Below are 25,888 nucleotides of genomic sequence, written 5' to 3'. Positions count from 1 at the left end.
TATGATCAAGATAATGATGATATTGTTTTTGGTAATGCTGTAGGGAGACCAGGCAACCATCCTTGACAACGCGACCAAGTACATCAAATCCTTGAAGAATCAAATTGGGGTAACAAAAAAGAGGAGAAACTATATCCTCCTTTTGCATTCTTTAAGTATTTGATTGCATATCTGTCAAGGAAAAGTAAATAAGTATTTTGTTGCATCAATTGAGTATTGAGGGAAAATTAGTTCATAAGAGTATTCGATTAGGTTCCTGAGTTGAGGGATGAGATACCGTACCATAGGAGTTTTCATTTTGAATAATTCGAAATGATCAGAGAAAATAATGTGATCCGAAAAATTTGATATTCAAAATTCCGAATATGGTTGGCGGGATATCAGATAAGTAGAAAAAAGTTTAGGATCAAACCTAATAATCACAGAACATTTTCGAATATTTGCTCCTGGAACCGGGTATTTGAATACATCCGATATTCGATTATTATATGAAACTGAAAAGTTCTGATCCGCACCCAATCTATTTTTTTGGATATACGATCTGAAATATTCGAATGCTAAAACCAGACCAGATTAAGTTTTACCTGACCAGGTCGATCCATGATGATCGGATCGACTAGGTCCAATGTTTATGAACATGCATGTTTACTTGTTAAATCCCAACCTTTCTTTTCAATTCCTCCCCTCTTATATTTTGTGAAGATTTAATTTTGACCATATGCTCATGAATCACAATATATAAGATGGTGATAGTAATATGCAAATGTAGTTAGATTATTCATCGCTTAAAAAGTTAAATTAAACTGCATGCACCATCTTTTTGGAAAGTTTGAGGTAATATATACATAAATAACATAATAAATACAAAATCACTTTTGTTTTTCTTTGACCTATGTTTAGTTGAATATATATCAAATTATTCTCGTGTAATTAACAATATTTATGGTCAAAATAATGTATTTAAGACTGTGCATGTAAAATAGAGTTCGATAGAACTAACATAAGAAAACTTCATTGGTTTATACAGCAGCATGTTGTCTATATTTACATTCTTTTGACACAGATGATGTTGGAATGGCATGGACAAAGCCAGCTTCAGCAGGCTGCATATGCAACTCAAACATTTGTGCCCATGATGATGAGGACTGACATGCAAATTGGTGCAATAAATAGTAGTGGAGTTGCTGGAGCTCAGCCAATCTACCAAATGCGCGCAATTTCACCAAATTTATACGAACAACCTCCAAATGTTTACTACCCATCCACCACCGCATCTTTTGAGCCAACCTATTGTCCTCCCACTACACGGCAGTTGCAACCGCATTCTTAAAAATAGGTTTGCTCGATACATTACTACAGTGTTACTTCATATTTTCTTTTGTAATTTATTATTCTCTAGCTTCATTGCACTGTCCTCGTGTTGTATGATATAGGGGAAGTTTTTGCAATTATGTAAACCGTTGTGTGTCGGCCAATTTGGTAACTATTATATATAAATGGCAATAATGATAATAAATTTATAAAAAATTGTCATGTCAATAATATGGCTATGATAATGAGATTTACCTTTTCCCGATCATATAATTTTCTTTAAAAAAGTGTATATATATGTACACCAGTTTTTTTTTTTTTTTACATCAACAAACTTTGCATTAATTAAAAGTTGAGTTGCAAACTAAGGAAATAACAAACAAATGAAAAACATATAATGAACGATACTAGATTGAGCTTTCCTAACTTCAAACCATATAAAGGAAAAACAAGCAAAATTAGTAAGAAATTGCTTGCTATGGAGGCATTTGTTTGTTCGATGAACGTGATATATGAGCCTTAATTAAGTCTGATAGTTGTGCACGTGGTGCACTTGTTCGTAGTTGCGATAAATGAGAATACCTTGTAGATTTTTAGAGAAGACAACATACATGTAAAGGGTATATATCATACCTGATGAAAGCGGTAAAAGGAGCGAATTTCTTTCACGAGTTGGATGCTGACTGAACAAACAAATACGAGACTTGCATCTCGTTGTATGAGCAATTCCAATGACCTGCTGTCCCCTGAAATTCTTGGCTCATGATTCCTTGAAGAGTCACGTTCCTTCATGACTCCTTAATAATCTCATGAGAGTATATATATTGGATTTCTCCTTTTGGTGGGAGAACGATATTTGAGTTGAGGCACTGAAAACCACCAGTTTTAACGACTAGAGTGTTGACTTTAGATCTAATTTTTTCAAGGCAAACATCGTTAAGATCATTTCCAAACTGAAATGATAGCTAAAAAAATTTAGCTCTCGAAAAAACCCTCTGATTCTCAACCATTAAAACCTCCCCCCCTCCACGCTCGCGCTCACATATCTTTGAATAGATCGACAACTAGAGAATCCCTAAACTTTGCTGATTTCCCGCTTGCAACTTTCATTTTTCCACGCTCTAAGTCGTTATTACCGTTGATTTGATCTAATACACTAGAACCCTTTCATTTAGTCACCCTCAAGATTGAATTTTTCTCACTTGCAAACAAGTAGCGTCATGAGACATCATCGGGAATCATGGGGCTCACCAGTCCTCCTGAGTTGAGGAACTTCTTCATTGGCTCCTCCTTGGTCATAAGAGCAGCGTCCTACTAACTTAGCCAGAAAATGACTAGGTATCACTTATTGGCACCTAACTTGACTCGGAAAGAAGCCCTTAGGCATGACTTCCTTGGTCAGCAAGGGAAAAAATCTGCCATGTGTAAGAGGTCGTCGACCCACAATTCAAACAAGTAGGCCCTCGGGTGCGATCTTTTCGGTAAAAGACCCCTCGGCCGTGACCAAGTCGGGGGTGACCCTCTCGATTAAGGAATCCCTCGGATGGGATCCTCTTAGTCAATAAGGCCCTCGGGTGTGACCTTCTTGGTCAATAAGGTCCTCTCGGTATTTATTTCTACTCGGCCAACACACAATGCTCTTTCCTTGTTCCCCAATGCATGCGTCTGTGGCCTGTTGTTATCCTCGGTTTGCGATGCCCTCGAGTCGGGAGATATCCAAAGACGTAGAGTAATGCGTGTGGCGCACCCGAGTGCGTGCCTCGCACCATGAAAGCACCAAGTGCAGCATTTATCAGGTTAGGGATTAGCAGTTGGGATTGACTCGACACGTGTCTGTCGCACTCGGGCGCATCTGGGACATCAATGTGCGTTGAGTGGCCTTAGTGCGTCTTGCACAGCTCGGGGCAAACAAGCACTTAGGACGGATTTTGTTTCATCAACCCATGGAACCAACTCGGGATCAGCACAACCAGTGCTCAAGGCCCTTGCAACTCGGGTAAGTAATCTCCACATACTCGGGAATCAATGACTCGGTCTAAAAAAAACTAACCCGTTGCCCCCTACCCCCCATTAGGGCATTTCGTCCCTGGACCCCGACTCGCTGACCAAGCAGCAAGACCCCCATGTTTGGTTAATCCTAGCGCCAAAAGATTCACTCCACTACGATCCGGCATGAGAATTCGTGAGTATCGCTCAACATCGGCAAAAGTGCAATCACTGTGTTCCGCCAATCAACCGCACTAAAAATGACGATTTCCACTCCGATTACTTGGCCTACGCCTAATTATTTGGGCCCATTTCATGGACCAGCCAATCTACGGTAAAATTACTAAAATACCCCTATCAACATGTTATACAATCCTCCACCAGCTTGAGCTGACTAAAATACCTTCACTTATTGGAGGTCCTATCCTTTATAAATAGAGATTGTCTCATCAGTCAAAGGTATTCAATTCTCACAAAAACCAGAGCATCTCTATCTATATTTATTCACTTTCTCTCTTTACCTCAATCTCAACTGACTTATTCAACGTCGAAGGGGATTTTTGTGAACATCCTCGGGCCATTTTTTAATCGTATTTTGCAGGATTGTCATAGACCTCTTGCTAAACTCTTCAAACCTTTTCGTAATTTCAAGACTCTCAACACTACAATCATCTTTGACAGTTTCTAGGCAGAAACACATATGTTTCCCTATATGGATAGTTAAGAGGGAAAAAACAATTGTCATATATGCTAAAATCAAATAGAGCTAATCTAAGTTGCATTCCTTAAATTTTACGAAGAGGGCAAATTTTATACTTTTGCTCTACAAGGCTATTACAATAGTCGTACCGTGGCAAAATTGAGGACAAATATTTTTTTTGCTTAAAAGCAAATAGGGTAATTTTTGGATGTAAGAGGGCAACTCTTAGATCTAATTTGTTGTAGTGAAAGGATACGGTTACGCGCGTAAGGATTGACGCCTTATGAATCAACACATTTGCATGGGCTGGGGTACGACCGTGAATCGAACAATGTTCTTGTGCATATACTTCCTCCATTTTAAAATAATTGCACTGTTTGCTTTTTCACGTTTGCCAAGATGTTTTTTTGAACGTTAATATCTCTAATTGTGTATAAGTAAAAATTATAAAAAATTGATATTTAAAATTCTCGTATTGAGACCAATTTAACAAGATCCTACTTGACTATGTTTTTTTTTTCTTATATAATGATTAGGAAGGGCTTGTCAAAGTTGGTTCATGAATAGTGACGAAATGTCAAATGATGCAACTATTTTGAAACGGAGGAAGTATTATGCACTTGAAATTGAGTGTTCTTGTGCATATATTATGTATTTGAAATTGAGGCATTGTTTGGCGGCTAGTGCTTTCCTTAGGAGTTAGGACTTAGGAGCAATAAACCTATCATTATGTTTGGTTGGTGGCAAGTAGAATTTATAATACCAAAACGACAAAAACTCAAACATGTAAATATACTTTTTTTTTTGGTTGTTTTTAGTTGCAACGTGTTCTTTATTTTGAAGTTTTACATTGATTATAATTTTTTTTCATCTAGTAATATATATTTTCTATATTTTTTTTCTTTCACATGAGTCCTATTTTTTTTTTTACCTATTTCTATCTATTTTCTATTCACATGAATTTCTTAAATAATGTGTCAATAGGTATGTTGCAATTATTATAGAACGGAGGAAGTAAAAAAACATTAGGCAGAATTTGTATTTAGAATTAAAACTCCTCCATGTCCAAATGGCGGGTCAGGCAAAATTTTGTACCCAAAACCCGCTTCGGATCAAAATCCGCATGTGCCAAAACGTTAACTACAAAATTATTTTTATATTGTCTAAAATCCATGCCAAACTAAAAAAATTGGGGCTAAAAAAATGCGCAAGCCCCAACAATTTTCAGACCGTGACAGACTTACTTCGATCAGCTCTAATTTTCACCTACGAAAGCAAGGTGGATATGAGTATTTTCTACACTCTTCACGTAAGACAAAGGGTGAAGTTATTCGGGTGACAGTTATTCGGTTAAAAACCAAAATCCAATACAAACCGAATTAGTAATTCGGATTGGACTCAAACTATATTCGCATTGGATTCGCATTGAGTTTTTCTGAAAATTCGAATTTTCCGATTGGTTTGGACTGAGGGTGGTTGGATCCAAAAATCCAAAATAACAGAATAGTAAATATGTCCTATAATTTTTTATTTATGATTCGGCTTAACTGATTTTATAATAATAAATTCCCTAAAAGTTAAAACCCTAACTTTTTGATGTAAAGTTGAACATGCTATGTAGTTGAACATGTTGTTACGCTGTTGTTGAACCTTCTGTTGTAATGAATTATGAGTTTTTTAATGAATTATTAGTTGCTATTAGTTAATTAAGGAATTTTTATGAGATTATATGAATTACTTCTATTATGGAATTTTTGTTTTGATGCTTGCACGAAATTTTCATCGAAAAAATAGAGTTTAAAAGAATTGGATAATTCAGATCAGATATAATCTAGTGTCTGAAAATTCGGATTGTATTGGATGCGTGTGGAATCAAATTTTAATTCGGTTGGATTTGGATTGAAAAACTAAAATCCAAATTTTATAAGAATAAATTTAATTAGGCCTAAATCCAAACTATACACCGAACTTTCACCCCTACATAACACTAACACACATGTTAGAGAGCTCTCTTAGAGCATGTATAATGGGGGTCTCCAATTAGCTCTCCAAGGAGAGAAAAAATGGAGAGCCACCTCTTATCCAACAATGGGGCTCTTGGTGTGTCTTGAGTGTCTCTCCATGGAGCCACTTTGCAAAGTGGCTATTGGGGGAGATACCATTTGAGTTGAAGGAGAGATGACTCTCCAATGTATGGTGCCCACATACTATTGCAATTACTGTGGAGTGAAGGAATTCCGGTCTAGGCACTATGGGTTTCGAAGAATTTCATCCGAGGTTCATTTATATTTAATTTACATTAAAATTTTAATTTATATAACTTTGATCATAATATGAAATGAGGTTCATTTATTGATCTGGAGACCGCCAAACAATGAATAGTTGAATGGAGAGCTCTTTGAAGAGTTTTATTATTGTTGGGTGTTTTTAGATATAGTTTTTGAAAGTAGCTTGAAGAGAGAGAATAGATGAGTGAGAGTGGAGAGCTAGTTGGAGAGTCATGTATCATTGTACATGCTCTTATACCATCAAACATACTCACAAGTTTTGCATATATATATATATAGAGGTAGGATCCACAGAAAACTAACTTTAAGCTGAAAACTGAAAATCGATCTTTTTACTCATTTTGCAGATTTTTGCTCATTTTAAGAAACTTTTGCTCATTTTACGAAGTTTTTGTGCCATATATATATATATATATAATTCGAGCTATGTTGGGTTAATAGCCTGGACCATGAGTTAATTGTGCCAATTCGGTTGGCCAAAGTTGGAAAACAAAAAAATGAGCGGTGAGTGACATGAGAAGCCGGGCTTGTGCTCCTTTCAATTTCGATTTTTTTGGATTGTATCAATCAACATTCACTTCAGTTTGGACAAATGCAATTCGATTCAATTAATTTACTCTTATAATTTTAGTTCAGTTTTATTTAATTAAGTTCAATTCAGATAAATTAAATTCGGTTTGATCCAAAAATAAAGCATCAGCTTGAAATTTTCAGTGACATTTTTTCATTGCGTCAGTGGCTCAGTGCATTAGTTATGCACTTACGAGCTTCTTTTTGTCGCGAGTAAACTGTCAAGCCAAAACATATGGTACTTCTTGTTTCCAGAGACATCATCTACCACAGTCCACAAATACTGTACTATTTTGGCTTTAGTGGCCTAAATAATTCCACCGCCATAAAAATAGTCTCTTGCCCTCGAAGGACTCTCCTACAATTGAAGGAAAAAACCATATATTGTTCATATTCCACGTCCTTCATGTATGGATATTTTTATGATACCCTTCTTAAAAAAAGCCATCATAAAAAAATTAATATTAACCACGAATTTATCTATATCAGCAAATGACATTTATAGCTAATTATTATAGATATACTCACATACTTTATATTCATGTACATATATATTTAAAGCAATTTTTTTCACTTTTCAAGATTAGTTATGGGATATTTTCTAATTTACAATTTATAAATTCTGAAATGGATATTTATAAATTGGTATTTTGTTTACAAAAAAAAAAAGGAACAGTAAGTTTTTCATTCCCGGGTCTAAGTTTTCAATTTTTGTCACATGATTGTAATGGTGTTAATCTGATCTAAGCAGTCATTGGTCTTAGATAATCTCGTCTCTTTGTTAGGGAGTTTGTAACGCTTCTAGTGCTGTATTAGCCCACTTTAAGTGGCTTAATATTCCAATTAATAAAACTCCCAAATCATCAAAAAACATACTTAAATACAGTAAGTTTTTTTTTAAAAGATTATAGAATAGTTAGAAAGAGGATGACGAAGAAGGGTGGAGATCTAGAGTGGGGGTTGGGGCGAAGGAGGAAGGAGGTTTGGGGCTGCATGCGAGGGTGGGGTGGGGTGGGGTTGGGGGCTGCCTGCGGAGGAGGGGTGGGGATGGGTGGATGTTTGCTGTAGTGGTGGTGGCTATGGAGGAAAATTATATTGAAGTAAATTGAAAATTGATGAAGTAAATTGTTCAATTTTTTTCATGGATTATGGATCTAATTTGAATCTCGCTAACGGACGTTTCGAGGCGCTTGATAAAAAAATATATTGTTTTACTTAATTACTCATATTTATATAAAATAATAGAATAATATATAATTTCAATGCAAAATATTTAATGTTTTTTTCAAAAGGAAAGGGAAAAACATTAAATTCCAATGTAAAACATTTAAATGCATTCTATTGAAATTATACAATATTATATTATTTTATATAAATATGAGTAATTAAGTAGAACAATATATTATTTTTTATCTAGCGTTCCCGGGGAGTCCGTTAGCTTTTGCCATCTAATTTTTTATATTATGAAGTTTTATTTCAGAAATCGTAATTCATATTTTTGTATATCATATCAAATTTAATACAAAAAGCATTAATTTTTAGGAAATTAATTATCTATAACTAATTTTGAAAAGTCATAACTGCTTTACTTAACTTTTATGTATACTATTTAGCTATATTTATCAGGATATTCGTAAATACTGTGAGTACCTAACTAGTTGCGAGATAGTTAAAGTAGACAGAATCATAGTCCAAGGAAGCCATGAATTGGCTGTTAAGGCCAGACAAGACATCCTAATGTAATAAGTTTTTGTTTTTGTGCTTGTACATGCTGCCAAAAAAAAAAAAAAAAAAAAAAATCTTGCTGATGTACATATATAAATGCTTGGCTCACATTAAATTATAATGGTGGCTTTTTTCATAAGAAGGCTATTGTAAAAAATTTAGTGCATGCATGCATACTTTGATGGACCGACTTAATTTAATATAAGTACATACATGTTATGGCTCTATTTCCTAAGCACTCAATACAGCTTCAGTAGGCAACACCAGCTTATAAGCAGCTATGGTTAATCAGATTCTTTAAGCAGGAACAACTAGCCAAGATGCGCCCAGCTATAGCAGTAGTATGCAGCTAGCAGCTAGCAGCTACCAGCTACCAGCTACCAGGTGACGACAATAGTACAGCAGTAGAAGGTAAAATATCTCAGCTAAAGTCAAGGAAATCGGTTCCTAAAATCAAGGAGACTAAGTCTAAAGAGAAGTATGCTCAAGCATCACTCTTTACGTGCCTAAAAAGTAGGAAGACCAATTCACATAGCCAGTAACTGCTGCCAGAAGTGGAGTCCAAGATTCCAGCAACTAATTCCTCATTTTTAGGGATTGTTTAAGGCTATCTCCACCAGCCCTACTATTATAAATAGTGGCTCGTAAGCAAGACAAAAGGAGGAGATATGACCTATGTTATTTACTTACACTTTCATAGTCATACTTAGATAAATTCAGCTATCTTTCATTCATATGCTAAAAATATTATACTTGTATTCAAAGGCTTTAACGCCCAAATTATAGTGGATTGGTGGACTCATTGCCACCCGCGGTTTTATCCCTTTTCATGGGTTTTCCGCGTCACCATTTTCTTGTGTCTCTTCTCTCTTTACTTTTCCCTTTAAATTATGCATCTATTTTTCTTATCTAATCTAGTCGTCGTCCCGACCAAAGATTGTCACCTTGGCGATTTTTGGCATAAACAGTTTGGCGCCCACCGTGGGGCCGATGGCTAGATCTCCATCTAAACACATATCCGAAAATCCCCCCTTTGACACAAAAAAAATCAATCCACCTCATGTGGTCTGTTATGCAGCTCTTTCGGTTGTTGGAGCAGCTTGCAAGGTGTCCACACCTTTGGATTGTCAGGTAAGAACCTGGGCTATCTAGTAATACAGCGAGGAGTAGAAGAATACCCAAATCAGGTTACGGGTGTCACCAGCATCCAAGCATCCAATCTGTAAACCTGAAGGAGGTTTAAAAGCTGACAGGAAATGGCAGCTGCTTCAAACTGTTTCACTTCGACATCATCAGATAAGTGTCATCTTTTTATGATGTTTTAAGTATAATTAAATGAATGTACTGATGATCATGAAGTTGCTCTTCAAGAGCTGAACTATTATCGACACCTTCCCTCCTGTCGAAGTCGAGACCAAGTAAGATTTTATATTTATACTTAGCTGTAAGCAACAAGTTTTTAGTTTTATATTAGCTATGGAAGCTGAAAGCTCACAGGTACCTACTTATAAGACCAAGAAGTCCTTCCTAGTTATTGAAACTAGATACATTTCTTTTTAAAAACTTGTTGTAGCACTAGTTACAAGTTTACAACATCTAAAAAGTCGAGACATTACCTTGAAATAAGTCTTACTACTCTTATGACTAACTATTTTATTAAGTTTGTTCTAAGGGAACTAGGAATTTCAGGACGAATTGAAAAATGATAATTTTCCACAGCAACTATGGCATAAGAAGGAGAAATTCAACAGGTAAACCGTGTAACAGGTAAGGGTGTATGGAAGCTGTACGTTCACGACTCTTCTAATTTCAGGGGAGCTTATCTCAGTATAGCGCCAAAGTCACCACAGAGAACATGATAATACGGTTCTTTATTACTTGTAATTCTGAAATTACTAACAATGAAGCAAAGTTGAGAGACTTTGATTGTAGGTACGGCCAAAGCATACTTGGCACAAGGTGTAGATAGTGCTGGCTAACAAATTGATGAAATAAAATCCTACAAACTGAAACAGAAGATGGAGAACGTAAATGATTTATCAGCTACGACAAACATGCGGCAGTGTCTTTAAGTTTTTAAATCTAAACTATTCTGTTCAGTTTCGTGGAAGATGTTTCAGGTACAAATCTCAATGCCGTCACAGCTAAAGCAAACACTTACAGTAGCAGAATCACCTCAGCGTCTCAGACGCCATCTAGAACCTGTCGACACCATCAGCAACTTGTAGACGCTTTCAGCAAGCTGTAGACGTCTTCTGTAACCTGTAGACACCGCCAGTAACCCATCAACACCTTCCGGAACCTGTCAACGCCTTCATTAACCGTCAAGTGCTACCAGCGTCGCCTATGTGTTAGCCACCTCACATTACTAGCAATCTTCACACATATACTACGTAAGTCTTTTAGTAGACGCAAATAACCAGGTAACCTTCTTTAAGATTACTTGAGTTAGCTTACTAGTTACAATCGACTTTCTCTTGTCATTTCAAAATTTTAGCAACTGATAATGGTTAACAACACTCTCAACTTTGTTTTGAGATAACTTGAGTGTAGTGTTTATATTAAGCTATCATGCAGCATCCGTTTTTATCAAAGGGCAACATTAAAGTCACAAATTCATCGATTTTTGTGGCTAACTTCAGTCAAAAGTCTAAGATGTCAATATGACAAGAATTGGCACACAACCCAGCTGCTTCTAGTAGCTAAAGGAGTCGACATCTTATGGAAGAAAAGCATCCAGTCAGATAAGTGAACTCTAACTTTTTTTTCCTGAAGTAGCCACAAGGGGGCAAGAGTATATGGCTTATATATTGTGACTTTAATAATGCGACTCCTGTTATGATTACACAAGGCTTTTTATTGTTGTATTTTCAAAAATACATAACAAGTATGTAGCATGTGAATACAGGAACAATGCTAGTCAAAACTAAAGCATCCTGGGGCTTAATGTCAAACACAATTGAAAGGAGTTGGAGATCTCAAGGGGCTTAAAAAATTATACAAACCTCGGTGCTACTAGCAACCTTTAAAGTGAAGAAGTTGACTATACATGAAGATAAGTGGAAGATATCACCAGTTGAAATTCTCAGCAACATGAATATGTCTAAGTAAAAAGGCAAAGAAGGTAACCTTAGTATCAGCTACATTACTTGTCTTTGGTAACATCTTGCTTTCTAAGTCATTTGCAGGATTTTATATGAGACGTATAAAATAAATCAAAAGAAACAAGTTTATTGTCATACACGTTAAAACCAACAAAAAAAGCGGAGACAGCATGAGAAGCTGACACCAGCTTATCTGGTTTGCACAATGAGTTATCTTCAACCACAAGTCATGGCAAGTAAGCTCTAGATTATTGTTGTCAATATGATTCATAGGTACGCTCTAATACTCTTTCGAAGATTCATTTCTCTAACTATTATCGCAGTTAACATGACGTAGAGTATACACTTAGTAGCTAAATTTTTTACACTTGACTTCGAATAATATACACTAGTAGTCATCGCTATTTCCATAAAGCTAATTATCAAGCTTCCATGTCAATGAGAAGCAAATGCATTTATTATTATTTGTTTGTACACTAACATGACGTACAGCATGAAAACATTTCATCAAGATTGATACCAATGTATGTGTGAGCTGAAGATAGCATGGCACAACGAAGCTAGATCTGGTTGCAACGTATCTTACAAACACAATAAGGGTAGCTAACAACAGTTGTCAAGTTCCTAACACCATAAGACCAGAGTGGAAGCCAAGGAGTTTACTAAAATGCTAAGTGACTTCTAACCTATATTGTTTATTCAACTTCTCATCCACATAGCCAGCATAGCTAACAATTATTACTATCTATTCGTTCAAAATATGCGCTTATGCATAATGACTTTCTTATCAAGTCTAACATATACATTGCAAACATCAAACTTTGTTTCATGCTTTTTCTTCACAAGTCAATCATACAACAATTGCATTCGTGATGTTTGGGCTTATAAGAATTATTCTAACAAAATTAAGTTGTACGCATGCATGTTCTTTTGTGTAAGGTGTAAGCTGTTACATGTTCAATGCAAGCTGACAAGTGCGAAAGCAAGCTGCCGAGTGTCTAGCACAAGCTGTCCAGAACATAGGTAACCTATTGACCACTAGCGCAAGCCGTAGAACATCACAAGTAAGCTGCTGAGCATCGAATACACGAGCTATCCATCAAATGTCCATCATAAGGCGTAACATTGGCGAATATGACCGTTATCTTGCTAATTGGAGAAGTCGCAAGTGCACAGTGCTCACAACATCTTAAGTTCGCAAAGATCAGGAATACAAAGCTTCGTAATGATGAGCAACACGTCAAGTAAGTAACACTAGTTGGCGTTGATAGGCATTGTTTACTATTGTAACATATCAACGTACAAAGGTATATACTCCCAAATTTAAAAATACATCATTTACCAAGACTTCTAAGCTTAATGTGCACATCAATGTTCACTTATGTTTATCTATTCATTCACCTAAGTTAGGACACACATGATCAAACTCTCGAAGTGTCTACTTGTACAAAGATATGCATACTTGCTTTATATTCTATGACATTATATCTTCACCAAGTTATAACAAGGTGAAATCGCTGAATGGTAACTTACAATATGGTCTAGCGTCAGCTTGCAAATGCGGCCCTGACGCCAGCTTACATACGTGCCCCTGACGCCAGCTTACATACGTGCCCCTGACGCCAGCTTACAAAAGGGTCCTGTCTGTCGCCAGCTACTCAAAGGTGGTCCTAACACTAAGTTCAAATTGACAAATAACTAAAGGCCCACATGCCAGAAGCACAAGGCAAATCCGAAACAAATCAAAGCAAAAACGAAATGGCTCAAGCGCCAGCCTATGAAATGGTCTAGGTGCCAGCTTACGAATTATATGGCCTAGGTGCCGGCTTGAAAAAACCAATTCAATTGCCAAGTTAATTAAATCACCAGAATCTCATTATCTAAGTGACCTACACATCAAAATGTAAGTGCCAACGCTAAACCATCAAATAGTGGCCCGCAACTTCAACAAAAATGTAAAAGCCAAAGTGTTTAAGGTAAGAGACTAGGTTATTAGGAAGGTATTCCAGAGCACCCAAGAGCTGAATGCTGGCAAGCTAGAGAGTAGCTGGGAGGGTCCTTGTCTAATTGAACGAGTGGTTGGAAAAGGTGGTATTGCCTAGTTACCAAGGAAGGAAAAGTCGTACCTAGAAGCTAGAACGCTTCGCATCTCAAGTTGTATTATTTTTAACCTAGGTTAAGAACCATGTTGTCTACCGGTGCAAACGCCAGAATACCAAACAAAGGTAACCACATTGGTTCACCAGGTAACGCAAGAGGGTCGCAGCACCTAGTCGCGAGCTAAAGGTCGAAGCGCCTAGTCACAAGCTAAAGGTCGAAGCACCTGAGTTTAGCTATATGGTCGTAGCACCAAGGAAACGGGCCCAACCAAAGGAAAACTCGAGTACACCAAGTAAGAACATCACCAAAGCTAGCAAATATAAGCGTGCATACAAAAGAGATGTTTCTTAAAATCAAAAGTCAAAAGTTCAAAAGATCCAAAGATCAAAAGTCAAAAGTTCAAAAGATCCAAAGATCAAAAGCAAAGTTCAAAGAGTCAGAGCAACTTAAGCAAACAAAGTAAGCTAAGGACAATGTGCAAAGACGCAAGACAGCATAAACGTGAATGATTGGCTGCATGAAACTAACACACAAGTCCTCTTGAGTTATAGATAGAAAGTTACTTCTAAAGGACCAAAGCGTCAGAACCTAAGCGTTGGTGCTAGCTAGCCAGCCAGCTAGATAGTCATCTAACTAGCTACAATCGTATGAATTGTCTAAAGTTTCAAATGTTAATGGCTACCCGCAACCTGTTGCGAGCCAACCAAGCTATGAGAAGCGCTGAAAAAGCACAAAAGCAAAGCAATGAGCTGTTGAAGTGCGTAGCTACCATAGTATTGTATATCTTAAGTTTATTGTACATCCTAAGTTTTAAAGTACTATCTCAAGTTGTCAAATATTATCATAAGTTTTCAAAGAATTACTCGAAATTGTTCTCAAGCTGTGTGTTACATATTGAATGTTTTCGAAGCCACCTAAGCTAAGTGCAGGTTTATCAAAGACAATCAAGGTGTCAGCACGGAGGTGATAGCTAAGCTATCTAGAGACAAAGCCATGTATAGCGACCAAGCAAGACACTAGTTGCAAAGCAAGCGGGCATGAAAAGAGCAATTCATGATGCGAAGCTGTAGTTCATTTTCCTAGTCTACGACAAGCTTCGATTAGAAAAATGGGGGCTATTGTTATGGCTCTATTTCCTAAGCACTCAATACAGCTTCAGTAGGCAACACCAGCTTATAAGCAGCTATGGTTAATCAGATTCTTTAAGCAGGAACAACTAGCCAAGACGCGCCCAGCTATAGCAGTAGTATGCAGCTAGCAGCTAGCAGCTACCAGCACAGCTACCAGGTGACGACAATAGTACAGCAGTAGAAGGTAAAATATCTCAGCTAAAGTCAAGGAAATCGGTTCCTAAAATCAAGGAGACTAAGTCTAAAGAGAAGTATGCTCAAGCATCACTCTTTACGTGCCTAAAAAGTAGGAAGACCAATTCACATAGCCAGTAACTGCTGCCAGAAGTGGAGTCCAAGATTCCAGCAACTAATTCCTCATTTTTAGGGAGTTGTTTAAGGCTATCTCCACCAGCCCTACTATTATAAATAGTGGCTCGTAAGCAAGACCAAGAGGAGGAGATATGACCTATGTTATTTACTTACACTTTCATAGTCATACTTAGATGAATTCAGCTATCTTTCATTCATATGCTAAAAATATTATACTTGTATTCAAAGGCTTTAACGCCCAAATTATAGTGGATTGGTGGACTCATTGCCACCCGCGGTTTTATCCCTTTTTCATGGGTTTTCCGCGTCACCATTTTCTTGTGTCTCTTCTCTCTTTACTTTTTCCCTTTAAATTATGCCATCTATTTTTTCTTATCTAATCTAGTCGTCGTCCCGACCAAAGATTGTCACCTTGGCGATTTTTGGCATAAACAATACACTTATGATTTCTATATATAGAGTTTGAAATGTTACCAAAATTCACATGTTTTGCGATTTCATGGTATCTCTCAGAAGAAAACAAAATATCAGTGAGCAAATGTCATGCTTTAAGTGCGGAACTAGCAGCGGTAATGTTAATGCTAGTTCTTTTTCTGGCTTTAATATTACCTCAAATATGCAAGCTGCTTCTTTAGCAGATCAAGTAGATGTTGCGATTAATGACACAACAAGTGCTGAAGATTTTGATGCTCTTCATGATTGGATGGATAATTGTTATGTCCTAAAAATTTCCTAAGCTGAACCTGCAGGTTATGCATCTGTCCCAGCTAGGGATTATCAGGTAGCAGCTACAGCAAGCAGAGACGAAGGGAGTTGAATAAATTCAGTTGAAAGAGCATTGGATACTGATCAAGCCAAGTCAAAACAATAGCGTTACGCCAAAGAAATAGGAGGAAGTGGTTAACCAGCTGAAGAAGAGATCTCCCTAGATTCTAGGAGTTGTGGCACTTTCGTAGGGAAGTTAGTTATGCAACGTTCAAATAAGGAGTAACGTTACACATTTGTATTAGTATAAATAGAAGGGAATAACACTCTGTACAAAAAAAGTCTTACATTACATTCCTTACATTCTTTCTCTCTTCTACATTTACAATATTCTCAAGTGTATTTAGTACAAGCTCTAAGCTGCTAGCTGCTAGCTATAAGTTGTAATCTTCTCAATAGTGGATTGGTGGACTCAATTCCACCCGCGGTTTTTACCCTCTTCCTGGGGTTTTCCGCGTCACCATTTCTTGGTGTCTTTGCCTTTGCTTTGCATTCTCTTTTAATTCCGTAGCTAGTATCTTTTGTTGTTTGTAGCCATCTCCATTAGCTGTAGATCCTCAGCTAAGTTCTGCCTGATCAGAATTTGGCATAAACAGTTTGGCGCCCACCGTGGGGCTCTACAGCTAAACTCTCATCAAAATCCCAAAAAAAGAAACACTTCAACCCAACTTTGAAATGGCTGACGATTCTGCTGAAGCAATGAAAGCGGCTTTGCTGAAGGCTCAAGAGGACCTTCACCGCACTCAATCTGAGGCCCAGCAGACCATTGACAGCCTCAGAAAAGAATTGGATTCTGTCAAAAGTAGCAAAACCCAAACAGCGTATCCGGAACGTAATTCCTAAGGTGCTTGATCTCGAAGATTCCGAGGCCAGTGAAGGTGAAGATGGAGCAGCTAGGTCCGACGATGAAGCAGATGAAGCTGATCCCGCAGCTAAGAAAATGGCGCTCCTAGAATCTCAGAACAGGAAAATACTTCGCATGCTGACGAAGCTGCCTGGAGCACCTACCCCTGTGGCTGAAGAATCTCCTGATGGCTACGCCCAATCCCCCTTCGTGGAAGAAATCGCAAGAGCCAGGATTCCCAAAAAGATCAACGTGACCCAGCCTCACAAGCTGTATGATGGAGCTGCGGATCCCTATGACCATGTGGCTCAATATAAACAGAAGATGTGGACTCTGTCCATTCCTGAGCATCTGCTAGAAGCCACCATGTGCAAGTCCTTCGGGGCCACCCTATCTGGACCGCTTTACAATGGCTGATAAGTCTTAAGCCAGGTAGCATTCCAAAATTTTGCTGCTTTAATTAACAAGTTTTATATGCAGTTTGCAAGCAGCAGAGTCCTAGAGAAGCACACCGGCGACTTGTACCGCATCACCCAGAAAGCCAATGAAGCTGTGAGGCAGTACCTGGATCGATTCAACAAGGAAATGATCTCTGTCAAGAACCTGGATGTTCCCACAGCTATCGAAGCATTCAGGAGAGGACTAACCTATAAATCTAGATTGTATTATGAATTGACCAGGTACCCATGTGGCACATTCGAAGAGGTCAGGGCCAGAGCTATGGCTGAGATACGTGTCGAGGAGGACGAGGCTCCAGGTACGTGAGCGAGCCTAGCTACGATCGGAAATCCCAGAACCAGAAGAAGACTGATTGGCGCCATCAGCCATATCAGAAGCGCGAAAGTAATAACGTAGCCAGCAAGGCCACAGGTAAACCATCTAACAAGATTACCCTTCCATTGCTTCCTACTGTTTTAACGTGGATGCAGGAGGCGTAGTAAACGCACTAGAAAAGCTGGGAACCACAGTTAGGTGGCCTCGCAAAAGCGACAGACCAGACAGCGAGAAGGACACCACCAAGTGGTGTAGCTACCATGGCGACCATGGCCATCGAACAGAAGAATGCAATGCTCTCAAAAAGGAGGTGGCATGGCTGCTCAAGAAGGGCTATCTCGAGCACTTGATGGGGAAGAAGGGGCAGCAAGAAGATAAAGCTGGCCCCAGCCAGCAACAGCCTCATCCGCCACCTGAGCCCCTGCACGATAAGGTAATCAATTCTATCTCTGGAGGTTCAGAAATATGTGGACTAACATACTCTGCAGCCAAGAGATTTGCTCGAGAAGGTTCCAAAATGCACCTAGCCCGCTGAGGAGTGCTGAAGAGAAAAAGCTCAGAAGCATGACCATCAGCTTCGACGAAGAAGATGGAGATGAGGAAGCGATAATCATGACGGCCTCGTCGTATCTCTCACCGTCAGCAATTGCCTCATGAAGCGAGTCTTGATAGACAATGGCAGCTCAGCTAATATCATTTTCAAAAGTGCTCTAGAAAGCATGGGGCTGCAGGAAGCTGATATCCTCAGGAAAGCAACCGTTCTGTTCGGGTTCAATGGCGAGCCAGCTACAACGCTCGGAGAAATCGTATTGCCCACTTATGCAAAAGGAGTCAACCTCCAAACCAGGTTCAATGTGGTAGATTGTCCCTCAGCATACAACATCATAATGGGGACACCATGGATCCACAAAATGCGAGCTGTACCTTCACCTATCACCAGACTATTAAGTTCCCTACCAAGTGGGGAGTCAAGAAATCAGGGGCGATCGCAAGCTGGCTAGGGAATGCTATAGCATATCTCTAAAAGCAAAAAAGGAATCTATCTAGCAATTACAGCAAGGTCCAGCGCCAGCCAAGCCAACAGATCAAGATGTAGATGAAGTGGCGTTGGACCCAGCAAAGCCAGAGCAGACCGTGCAGATTGGGGCATCCCTGCCAGCTGAGGAGAAGCAGCGGATTATTGAATTCTTAAAGAAAAATGTAAGCTGTTTTGCGTGGAGCCATGAAGATATGGTAGGCATTGAGCCTGACATCATCACCCATAAGCTAAACGTCGATCCAACTCAAAGCCCGTGAAGCAGAAAAGAAGGAAGTTTGCTCCAGAAAGAAATAGATAGTCAACGAGGAGGTGGACAAGCTACTCAAAGCTGGCAAAATCCGAGAAGTCAAATATCCCGACTGGCTAGCTAACGTGGTGGTTGTTGGAAAGAAAAATGGCAAATGGCGGGTGTGCATCGATTTTACAGATCTCAATAAGGCTGCCCAAAGATCCATTCCCGCTGCCACATATTGATGCATTGGTGGACGCTACAGCTGGCCATGAAAGGCTAACGTTCCTAGATGCATACTCAGGTTACAATCAGATACTAATGGATCCTGCAGACCAAGAAAAGACCGCCTTCATGACTGAAAGAGGCATCTATTGCTACAAGGTAATGCCCTTTGGGCTAAAAAATGCGGGTGCCACCTACCAGCGGCTAGTCAACAAGATGTTCGAGAAGCAGCTGGGGGACACGATGGAAGTCTATATAGATGACATGCTGGTCAAAACAAAGAAAGCAGAGGATCATGTGGACCACCTGCAGGAAACCTTTGAAGTCTTAAAGAAGTATGGGATGAACTCAATCCTAGCAAGTGTTCCTTCGGTGTCCCAGCAGGCAAGTTTTTGGGCTACATAGTCACCCAGCGAGGAATAGAAGCCAATCCCAGCCAAGTGCAAGCACTAATCAATATTCAGTCACACGGAAACCTGAAAGAGGTCCAGAAGCTGACAGGAAGGGTAGCTGCTGAACAGATTCATATCCAGATCATCCGACAAGTGCCACTTTTTTACAACGTGCTAAAAAAGAATAAAGGATTCAACTGGACAGATGAGCATGAAGCTGCGTTGCAGGATCTGAAGGCCTATCTGGCTCAACCTCCCCTTATTCAAAGCCATCCAAGGAGAGACTCTCCAGCTGTATCTAGCTGTTAGCAGCAAAGCGGTAAGTGCGGTACTAGCCAGGGAAGCTGAAAATCAACAACTCCCAGTTTATTACGTTAGCAAATCCTTGCTGGATGCTGAAACCAGGTACACATCACTTGAAAAGTTAGTGTTAGCTTTATATATGGCATCTCGTAAGTTGAGGCACTATTTTGAGTCTCACCCCATTCATGTTATGACTAATTACCCCATCAAAGCAGTATTACGAAAACCTGAGCATTCAGGGAGAATGGCCAAATGGGCCATATCCCTGAGTGCACATGACATTAGGTATCTACCCAGGACAGCTATAAAATCGCAAGCCCTAGCTGACTTTGTGGCAGACTTTAGCCCTGACTTAGCAGCTACCGCTGAGGAAGAAGTGCGCCACTTAACAAAGTAGGTAAATCAGGCTCATGGCAGCTGTATGTGATGGATCTTCAAACTTCAGAGGGGCTGGTCTAGGTATAGTGCTAAAGTCGCCACAAGGGGACATGATAGTACGCGCTATCTGCTGCGATTTTAAAGCTACCAACAATGAAGCTGAATATGAGGCCTTAATGCAGGTATGATACTAGCACATGATTTAAAAGCTAACAGTTTGCGTGTCTTCAGTGATTCGTTGCTAATAGTAAGCCAGGTAAATGGAGAGTACGCAGCTAAAGATTCTAAAATGGCCTCTTACCTGGAGCTAGCCAAAGACAAAGCCAAGTTATTCGAAGAGTTCAGCATAAAACAGATCCCAAGGGACCAGAATACCAAGGCCGACGCCCTAGCTAACCTCGGATCAGCACTCAGAAAATGCGATTTCAAATCAATACCTATAGCCCACCTAGCTGAGCCAGCTATCAGCAAAGAGGTAAACATGGTGCAATCAGATGACAGCCAGGCAGGAAGCACTAGCTGGACCCAGCCAATCATCGATTTTCTGGAGAGGGGCATCTTGCCAGAAGATAAGCTGGAAGCTAGGAAGCTGCGAATGAAAGCCACAAGATATCATGTTATTTCTGGCACTCTATTCAAAAGAGCTTGCGCCAGCTACGATCTATTACAAAGATGCTTGAGAAAGACCAATGGGAGCCCACTCAAGGAGTTCCATGAAGGTGAATGCGGGTCTCATGCAGCTGGAAGAAGCTTATCAAACAAAATCCTAGCATACGGGTATTATTGGCCAACCATGCGTGCTGATGCTAAGAAGTATGTGCAAAAATGCGAAAGCTGCCGAAAACACGCAGGCATGACACATCAGCCAGCTGAGATATTGCACCCCACCTTAACACCCTGGCCTTTCATGAGGTGGGGCATGGACATTGTGGGGAAATTACCTGTAGCTCCAGGGCAAAAAGTTTTCATGCTAGCACTCTCACGGACTACTTCTCCAAATGGATCGAAGCTGGGGCATTCCAGCAGGTGAGAGATAAAGAAGTAATATCCTTTTTGCATACTAACATTATCTGCAGATTCGGGGTACCTAGCGAAATCATTTGTGATAACGGATCACAATTCATAAGTGACAAGACAAGGCAATTCTGTCACGAATGGAACATCAGCTTGATAACTTCCACACCTAGATATCCGCAAGCTAACGGACAAGCTGAGTCCAGCAATAAAGTAATTATCAATGGCATTAAGAGGCGCCTAAAAGCTAAGAAGGGAAGATGGGTAGAAGAGCTACCTAAGGTGCTGTGGGCAAACAGAACAACACCAAGAGGCGCCACAGGAAGAACTCCTTTTTCACTTGTGTATGGATGCGAGGCGGTGCTACCTGCGGAAGTAGCTGTCCCTACAGCTAGATTAGGATTGATGACTCCTGAAGCCAACGACAAGGACTTAGCTACGACCTAGATTCCATCGAAGAGTTAAGAGATAGTGCATTAATACGAATGGCTGCACAACAACAAATAGTGGCTCGTAGCTTCAACAAGAATGTCAAAGCTAAAGTATTCAAGGTAGGAGATTGGGTTCTAAGGAAAGTTTTTCAGAATACCCAAGAAGTCAATGCGGGTAAATTAGGATCAGCTGGGAAGGCCCCTATCTAATCGATCAAGTAGTTGGAAAGGGGTTATCGCTTAACTACTGAAGATGGAAAAGCAGTACCTAGAAGCTGGAACGCTTCTCACCTTAAGCTTATCATTTCTGACCTGGGGCATCAACCAGGTTACCACCGGGCCAAAGACGCCAGAATCTTAAAGGCAACCACTGCTTTGACAAGCATTGGTCCCCAGGTAAACAACAATTAATTTGTCTAACAACTTAAGTATTTTATGCTTGTAGCAGCAAGCCATCTAAAGTCCACTTCATACGCAGGTAAACGCAAGGGGTTGCAGCACCCAGGTGGGTAGCTGGAATTTCGAGATTCAGCTACAAGGTCGTAGCACCAGCATCAAGCAGCTAAGGGTTAGTTCACCCAAACTTAGCTGAATGGTCGTAGCACCAAGAAAACGGGCCCAACCTGAGTTGAACAACACTTACCCCAGGTAAATAGGTTGTTCTAATATCTAAGATCAAAAAGCATGCATGTAACCCAAGTCTTTATCAAAGTATCAATAGCTAAGATCAAAAGGCCAAAGCATAAGTTCAGACGATTAAATTATAAAAGGAAATATGTTCTTACAAAAACGCATTGCCCCCGTAGGCAATGGTAAAAGTATCAAAGCTAATTAAAACTAAAATTCCAGAAGAAAGCTGATGAAGTACTAAAGAAACTAGGAAGCCAGCTGCATCATCACCAACAGTTTCGTCTTTGCTAGCTGGAGCGGCACCCTCTGGCTGGTTAAGCAGTGGAGGAGATCCAGCTGTAGATTGTTCTGAGTCATCTGCCTTCCCACCAGTAGCTAGGGCCTCCAAGGCAGCCATCGAGTCCAGCTTGAGGAACCTGTCGATATAAAAGTTGATACCCTTGTCGTCCAGCTTCTTGAATTTTATCAGGTACGCCAGCTTCGCAGTTTCAATAATTTTTGCTTCAGCCTGAACATCTAAAACTCTTTCTTCAGCATCTCTGACAACTGTGTTCAGGCGCGCATTTTCTTTCTCTGCCTTCAGCTATCTTCTTCATCTTTTCTTGCCTTCTTTCCATTAATTTTTGCTCAGCAGCTACTTGCTCTCAGCATCCACCGAGACTGTTTCTCCCTCCTAGCTTAGCTTGGTGGCTCAAATTGTCCTTTTGAGACGAGCCACCTTATCCTGAAGAGAGCGACAGTCCGCAAGCTGTCCCTGGCAGCTATGCAGCTCTGGAAAGCTGGCGAGGTAATGAAAATCATAAGTATAAACGGCAGTATCATTTTCTTAATCTAAAGTAGTCAAAAGACGTTACTAACCTGCATGGATAGCTGAACAGCATGATTCAGGATGACCTCAGGGTCCTGTCCCTTTAACCTCTTTTGTGCGCTGGGAATACGAGCTTGTCACTGCAGGCCAGATCCCACCTTCTAGACCTTCTTCAGCTAGAAATCGGCAGGAAAGCTCACGAGGACTTATCCTAGGAGAATCCGTCGTGATGTCAATGGTGGTTGGGATGGTAATGAGCGAAGGTGCTTGCGAGGAACCCTCTCAACTGAGTCTGCCCAGAAGAGGCTGCTGATCTCTTCCTATTCTTCAGCCTATCCATAGCATCTTCGTCGGACAAATTACTAGACCTTGCTGGAGCTGCATGGATGAGGAAAACCTAGTTAGCCTAATATCCAAGAAACTGCGAGCAAAGTAAAACCTCACCAAAAATCAAAGTTACCTGTCGACATTGAATTGGTGCGAGAAGAAGCCTTAGAATCCAGAGGTAAAACTTCAGCAGGAGCGTGAAGGTGCGTTCCTCGATAGGGAAGTTAAGCAAGTCCTTAGCCTCTCAGCTTGTTCAGGAATCTGGGAGATAATAGGGCCAAGACCTGCATGAGAAACAAGGTAAGAACCTAGTTAATTCATTTTTAGAAACAAAGCACAAATTGGACAGTTAGGTACCTTTGGTAGACCAACCCCCAACTAGAGGGCCCCCAGCTTCGCCCAGCGAATCTTTCACTACAAAGAAATACCTAGTCTTCCAAATAGAGTCTGAAGCAATTGTACCTTCTATTAATGGGGGGAGGGGAGCCTTAGCCCTAAAAGTGATGAAACCCTTGCCCGATTTCCTAACGCTATAGGCAGTCAGTAGTTCGTTTAGAGAGAAAGGATTATGCCATGTCTTAGTTAGGGCTTCTAAGGTTAAACAGGTTTTCCAAAAAGCTGGCATCAGCTGGCCAGGAGAAAGGTGCAAGACTTCCATGAAAGATCTAGTGGGGGGGAAAAGGTGTAGTTGTATCCTAGGTAAAAAGGGTGCTCGTATAGAAATGTAATCTTCAGGGCAAGTTTCGGGCCTGCATGTGGGAGTAGGGAGGATAATCTGAGCATTTTCAGGGAAGCCCCCCAGAACTTTAAGCACCTCAAGATCTCTCTCAGTAACAAACGAAGCAACGTCATCTATGGCTCTACCCATTAGGAAAGAAGAAAAAATCTACAGAGTTCTTGAGGAAGAAAGAAAGAGAAAGAAGCATTACCTGAGAAGGAGATGAAGTCGCTAGAAAATAAAGTGAAGTTCAGGAAAAGAGGAGTTCTTTAAATACTGGTAGCTCAACGGTAGTTTGGGCTAACGGATAAAAATTTATTAATGCGTGGAAAAATTATCTTTTAGCTGTTGATAAGTAATCATTTATCTGATGAATTTTTTCTCTTCCCAAGAAAATTATCTTTTTAGCGGATTAAAGGAATTTATCTCCTAGAGTAAAAGTTGTTATCTTCACACGTTTTAATTCCTCAGATTAAGAGATAAAATTTTAAGAAATACAAGTTTGTTTAAATCTTAAATTCTTTTGCTAACAGTTTGTTTTTGATTGGTAACTTGCGATTTTAACTCAGCTACGCCTAGGTTGGCATCACAAGTTAGGGGCAATTGTTATGTCCTAAAAATTTCCTAAGCTGAACCTGCAGGTTATGCATCTGTCCCAGCTAGGGATTATCAGGTAGCAGCTACAGCAAGCAGAGACGAAGGGAGTTGAATAAATTCAGTTGAAAGAGCATTGGATACTGATCAAGGCCAAGTCAAAACAAGTAGCGTTACGCCAAAGAAATAGGAGGAAGTGGTTAACCAGCTGAAGAAGAGATCTCCTAGATTCTAGGAGTTGTGGCACTTTCGTAGGGAAGTTAGTTATGCAACGTTCAAATAAGGAGTAACGTTACACATTTGTATTAGTATAAATAGAAGGGAATAACACTCTGTACAAAAAAAGTCTTCACATTACATTCCCTTACATTCTTTCTCTCTTCTACATTTACAATATTCTCAAGTGTATTTAGTACAAGCTCTAAGCTGCTAGCTGCTAACTATAAGTTGTAATCTTCTCGAATAGTGGATTGGTGGACTCAATTCCACCCGCGGTTTTTACCCTCTTCCTGGGGTTTTCCGCGTCACCATTTCTTGGTGTCTTTGCCTTTGCTTTGCATTCTCTTTCAATTCCGTAGCTAGTATCTTTTGTTGTTTGTAGCCGTATCTCCATTAGCTGTAGATCCTCAGCTAAGTTCTGCCTGATCAGAATTTGGCATAAACAATAATCAACTTGCTGATCTTGCTAAGCATGACCATAATGATGTTGATGGATATCTATCGTTGCAAGACAATAATAAGGATACTGTTTCCCAAGATGTTACGGGACTAGATTTTCAGATATCATCACTTCATGATAGCGATGATGATCATCACGACCATACTATATTCGTGAGGTATTGTATTTTGTTTCTGTATATATACTACCCTTATATGCACGCAATGCGCGCTAACTATCTTCGTATTTTATTTTTAAAAGAATTATTGTTAACTTTTCTATTTTTTTTGGCGCTCCCTATTGTCACACTCTCTTCGTCTCGAAATATAGTTCTTGTTTTTTTTAAATAAGACGTAACTTTGACCTATGATATCTTCTGTTTCGTATTAGTAAAAAATATAAAAATTATATTATTATGTTTTTGGCTTTAATGTTTCGTGGTATCGAAGCCAATATATTATTATGTTCCATAATGGGAAACGCCATATATTATTAAGTTTTACTTTAAAATATTAAGCATTTGTAGTGGTTAG

At 39.6% G+C, this 25,888-nt stretch overlaps 2 protein-coding genes across 5 annotated transcripts in view; both read left to right on the top strand.

The window, feature by feature from the left end:
- Nucleotides 1–15,938, top strand: part of LOC104888068 (transcription factor HEC3) — a 21,157-nt gene extending 5,219 nt beyond the window's left edge. For 2 of the 4 annotated variants that reach the window (XM_048640734.2, XM_048640733.2), the window contains one exon: nucleotides 1,064–1,565. In XM_048640734.2, the coding sequence (XP_048496691.1) occupies nucleotides 1,064–1,330 (267 nt within the window). In that variant the 3' untranslated portion in view covers nucleotides 1,331–1,565. Of the gene's footprint in view, nucleotides 1–43; nucleotides 110–1,063; nucleotides 1,566–15,864 lie in introns of those variants that run through there. The other 2 variants (XM_048640732.2, XM_048640731.2) reach the window with 2 other exon arrangements.
- On the top strand, nucleotides 15,667–25,888 carry LOC125491598 (uncharacterized). Its single transcript, XM_057393221.1, has 3 exons — nucleotides 15,667–15,938; nucleotides 25,367–25,533; nucleotides 25,882–25,888. The coding sequence occupies exons 1-3, from the start codon at nucleotides 15,711–15,713 to the stop codon at nucleotides 25,886–25,888; spliced, it is 402 nt and encodes a 133-aa protein (XP_057249204.1). The 5' UTR covers nucleotides 15,667–15,710.

Source organism: Beta vulgaris, chromosome 3 (genome assembly GCF_026745355.1).
Source record: "Beta vulgaris subsp. vulgaris cultivar EL10 chromosome 3, EL10.2, whole genome shotgun sequence".
Classification (NCBI taxonomy): domain Eukaryota; kingdom Viridiplantae; phylum Streptophyta; class Magnoliopsida; order Caryophyllales; family Amaranthaceae; genus Beta; species Beta vulgaris.
This window is presented reverse-complemented; position numbering and strand designations above follow the sequence as displayed.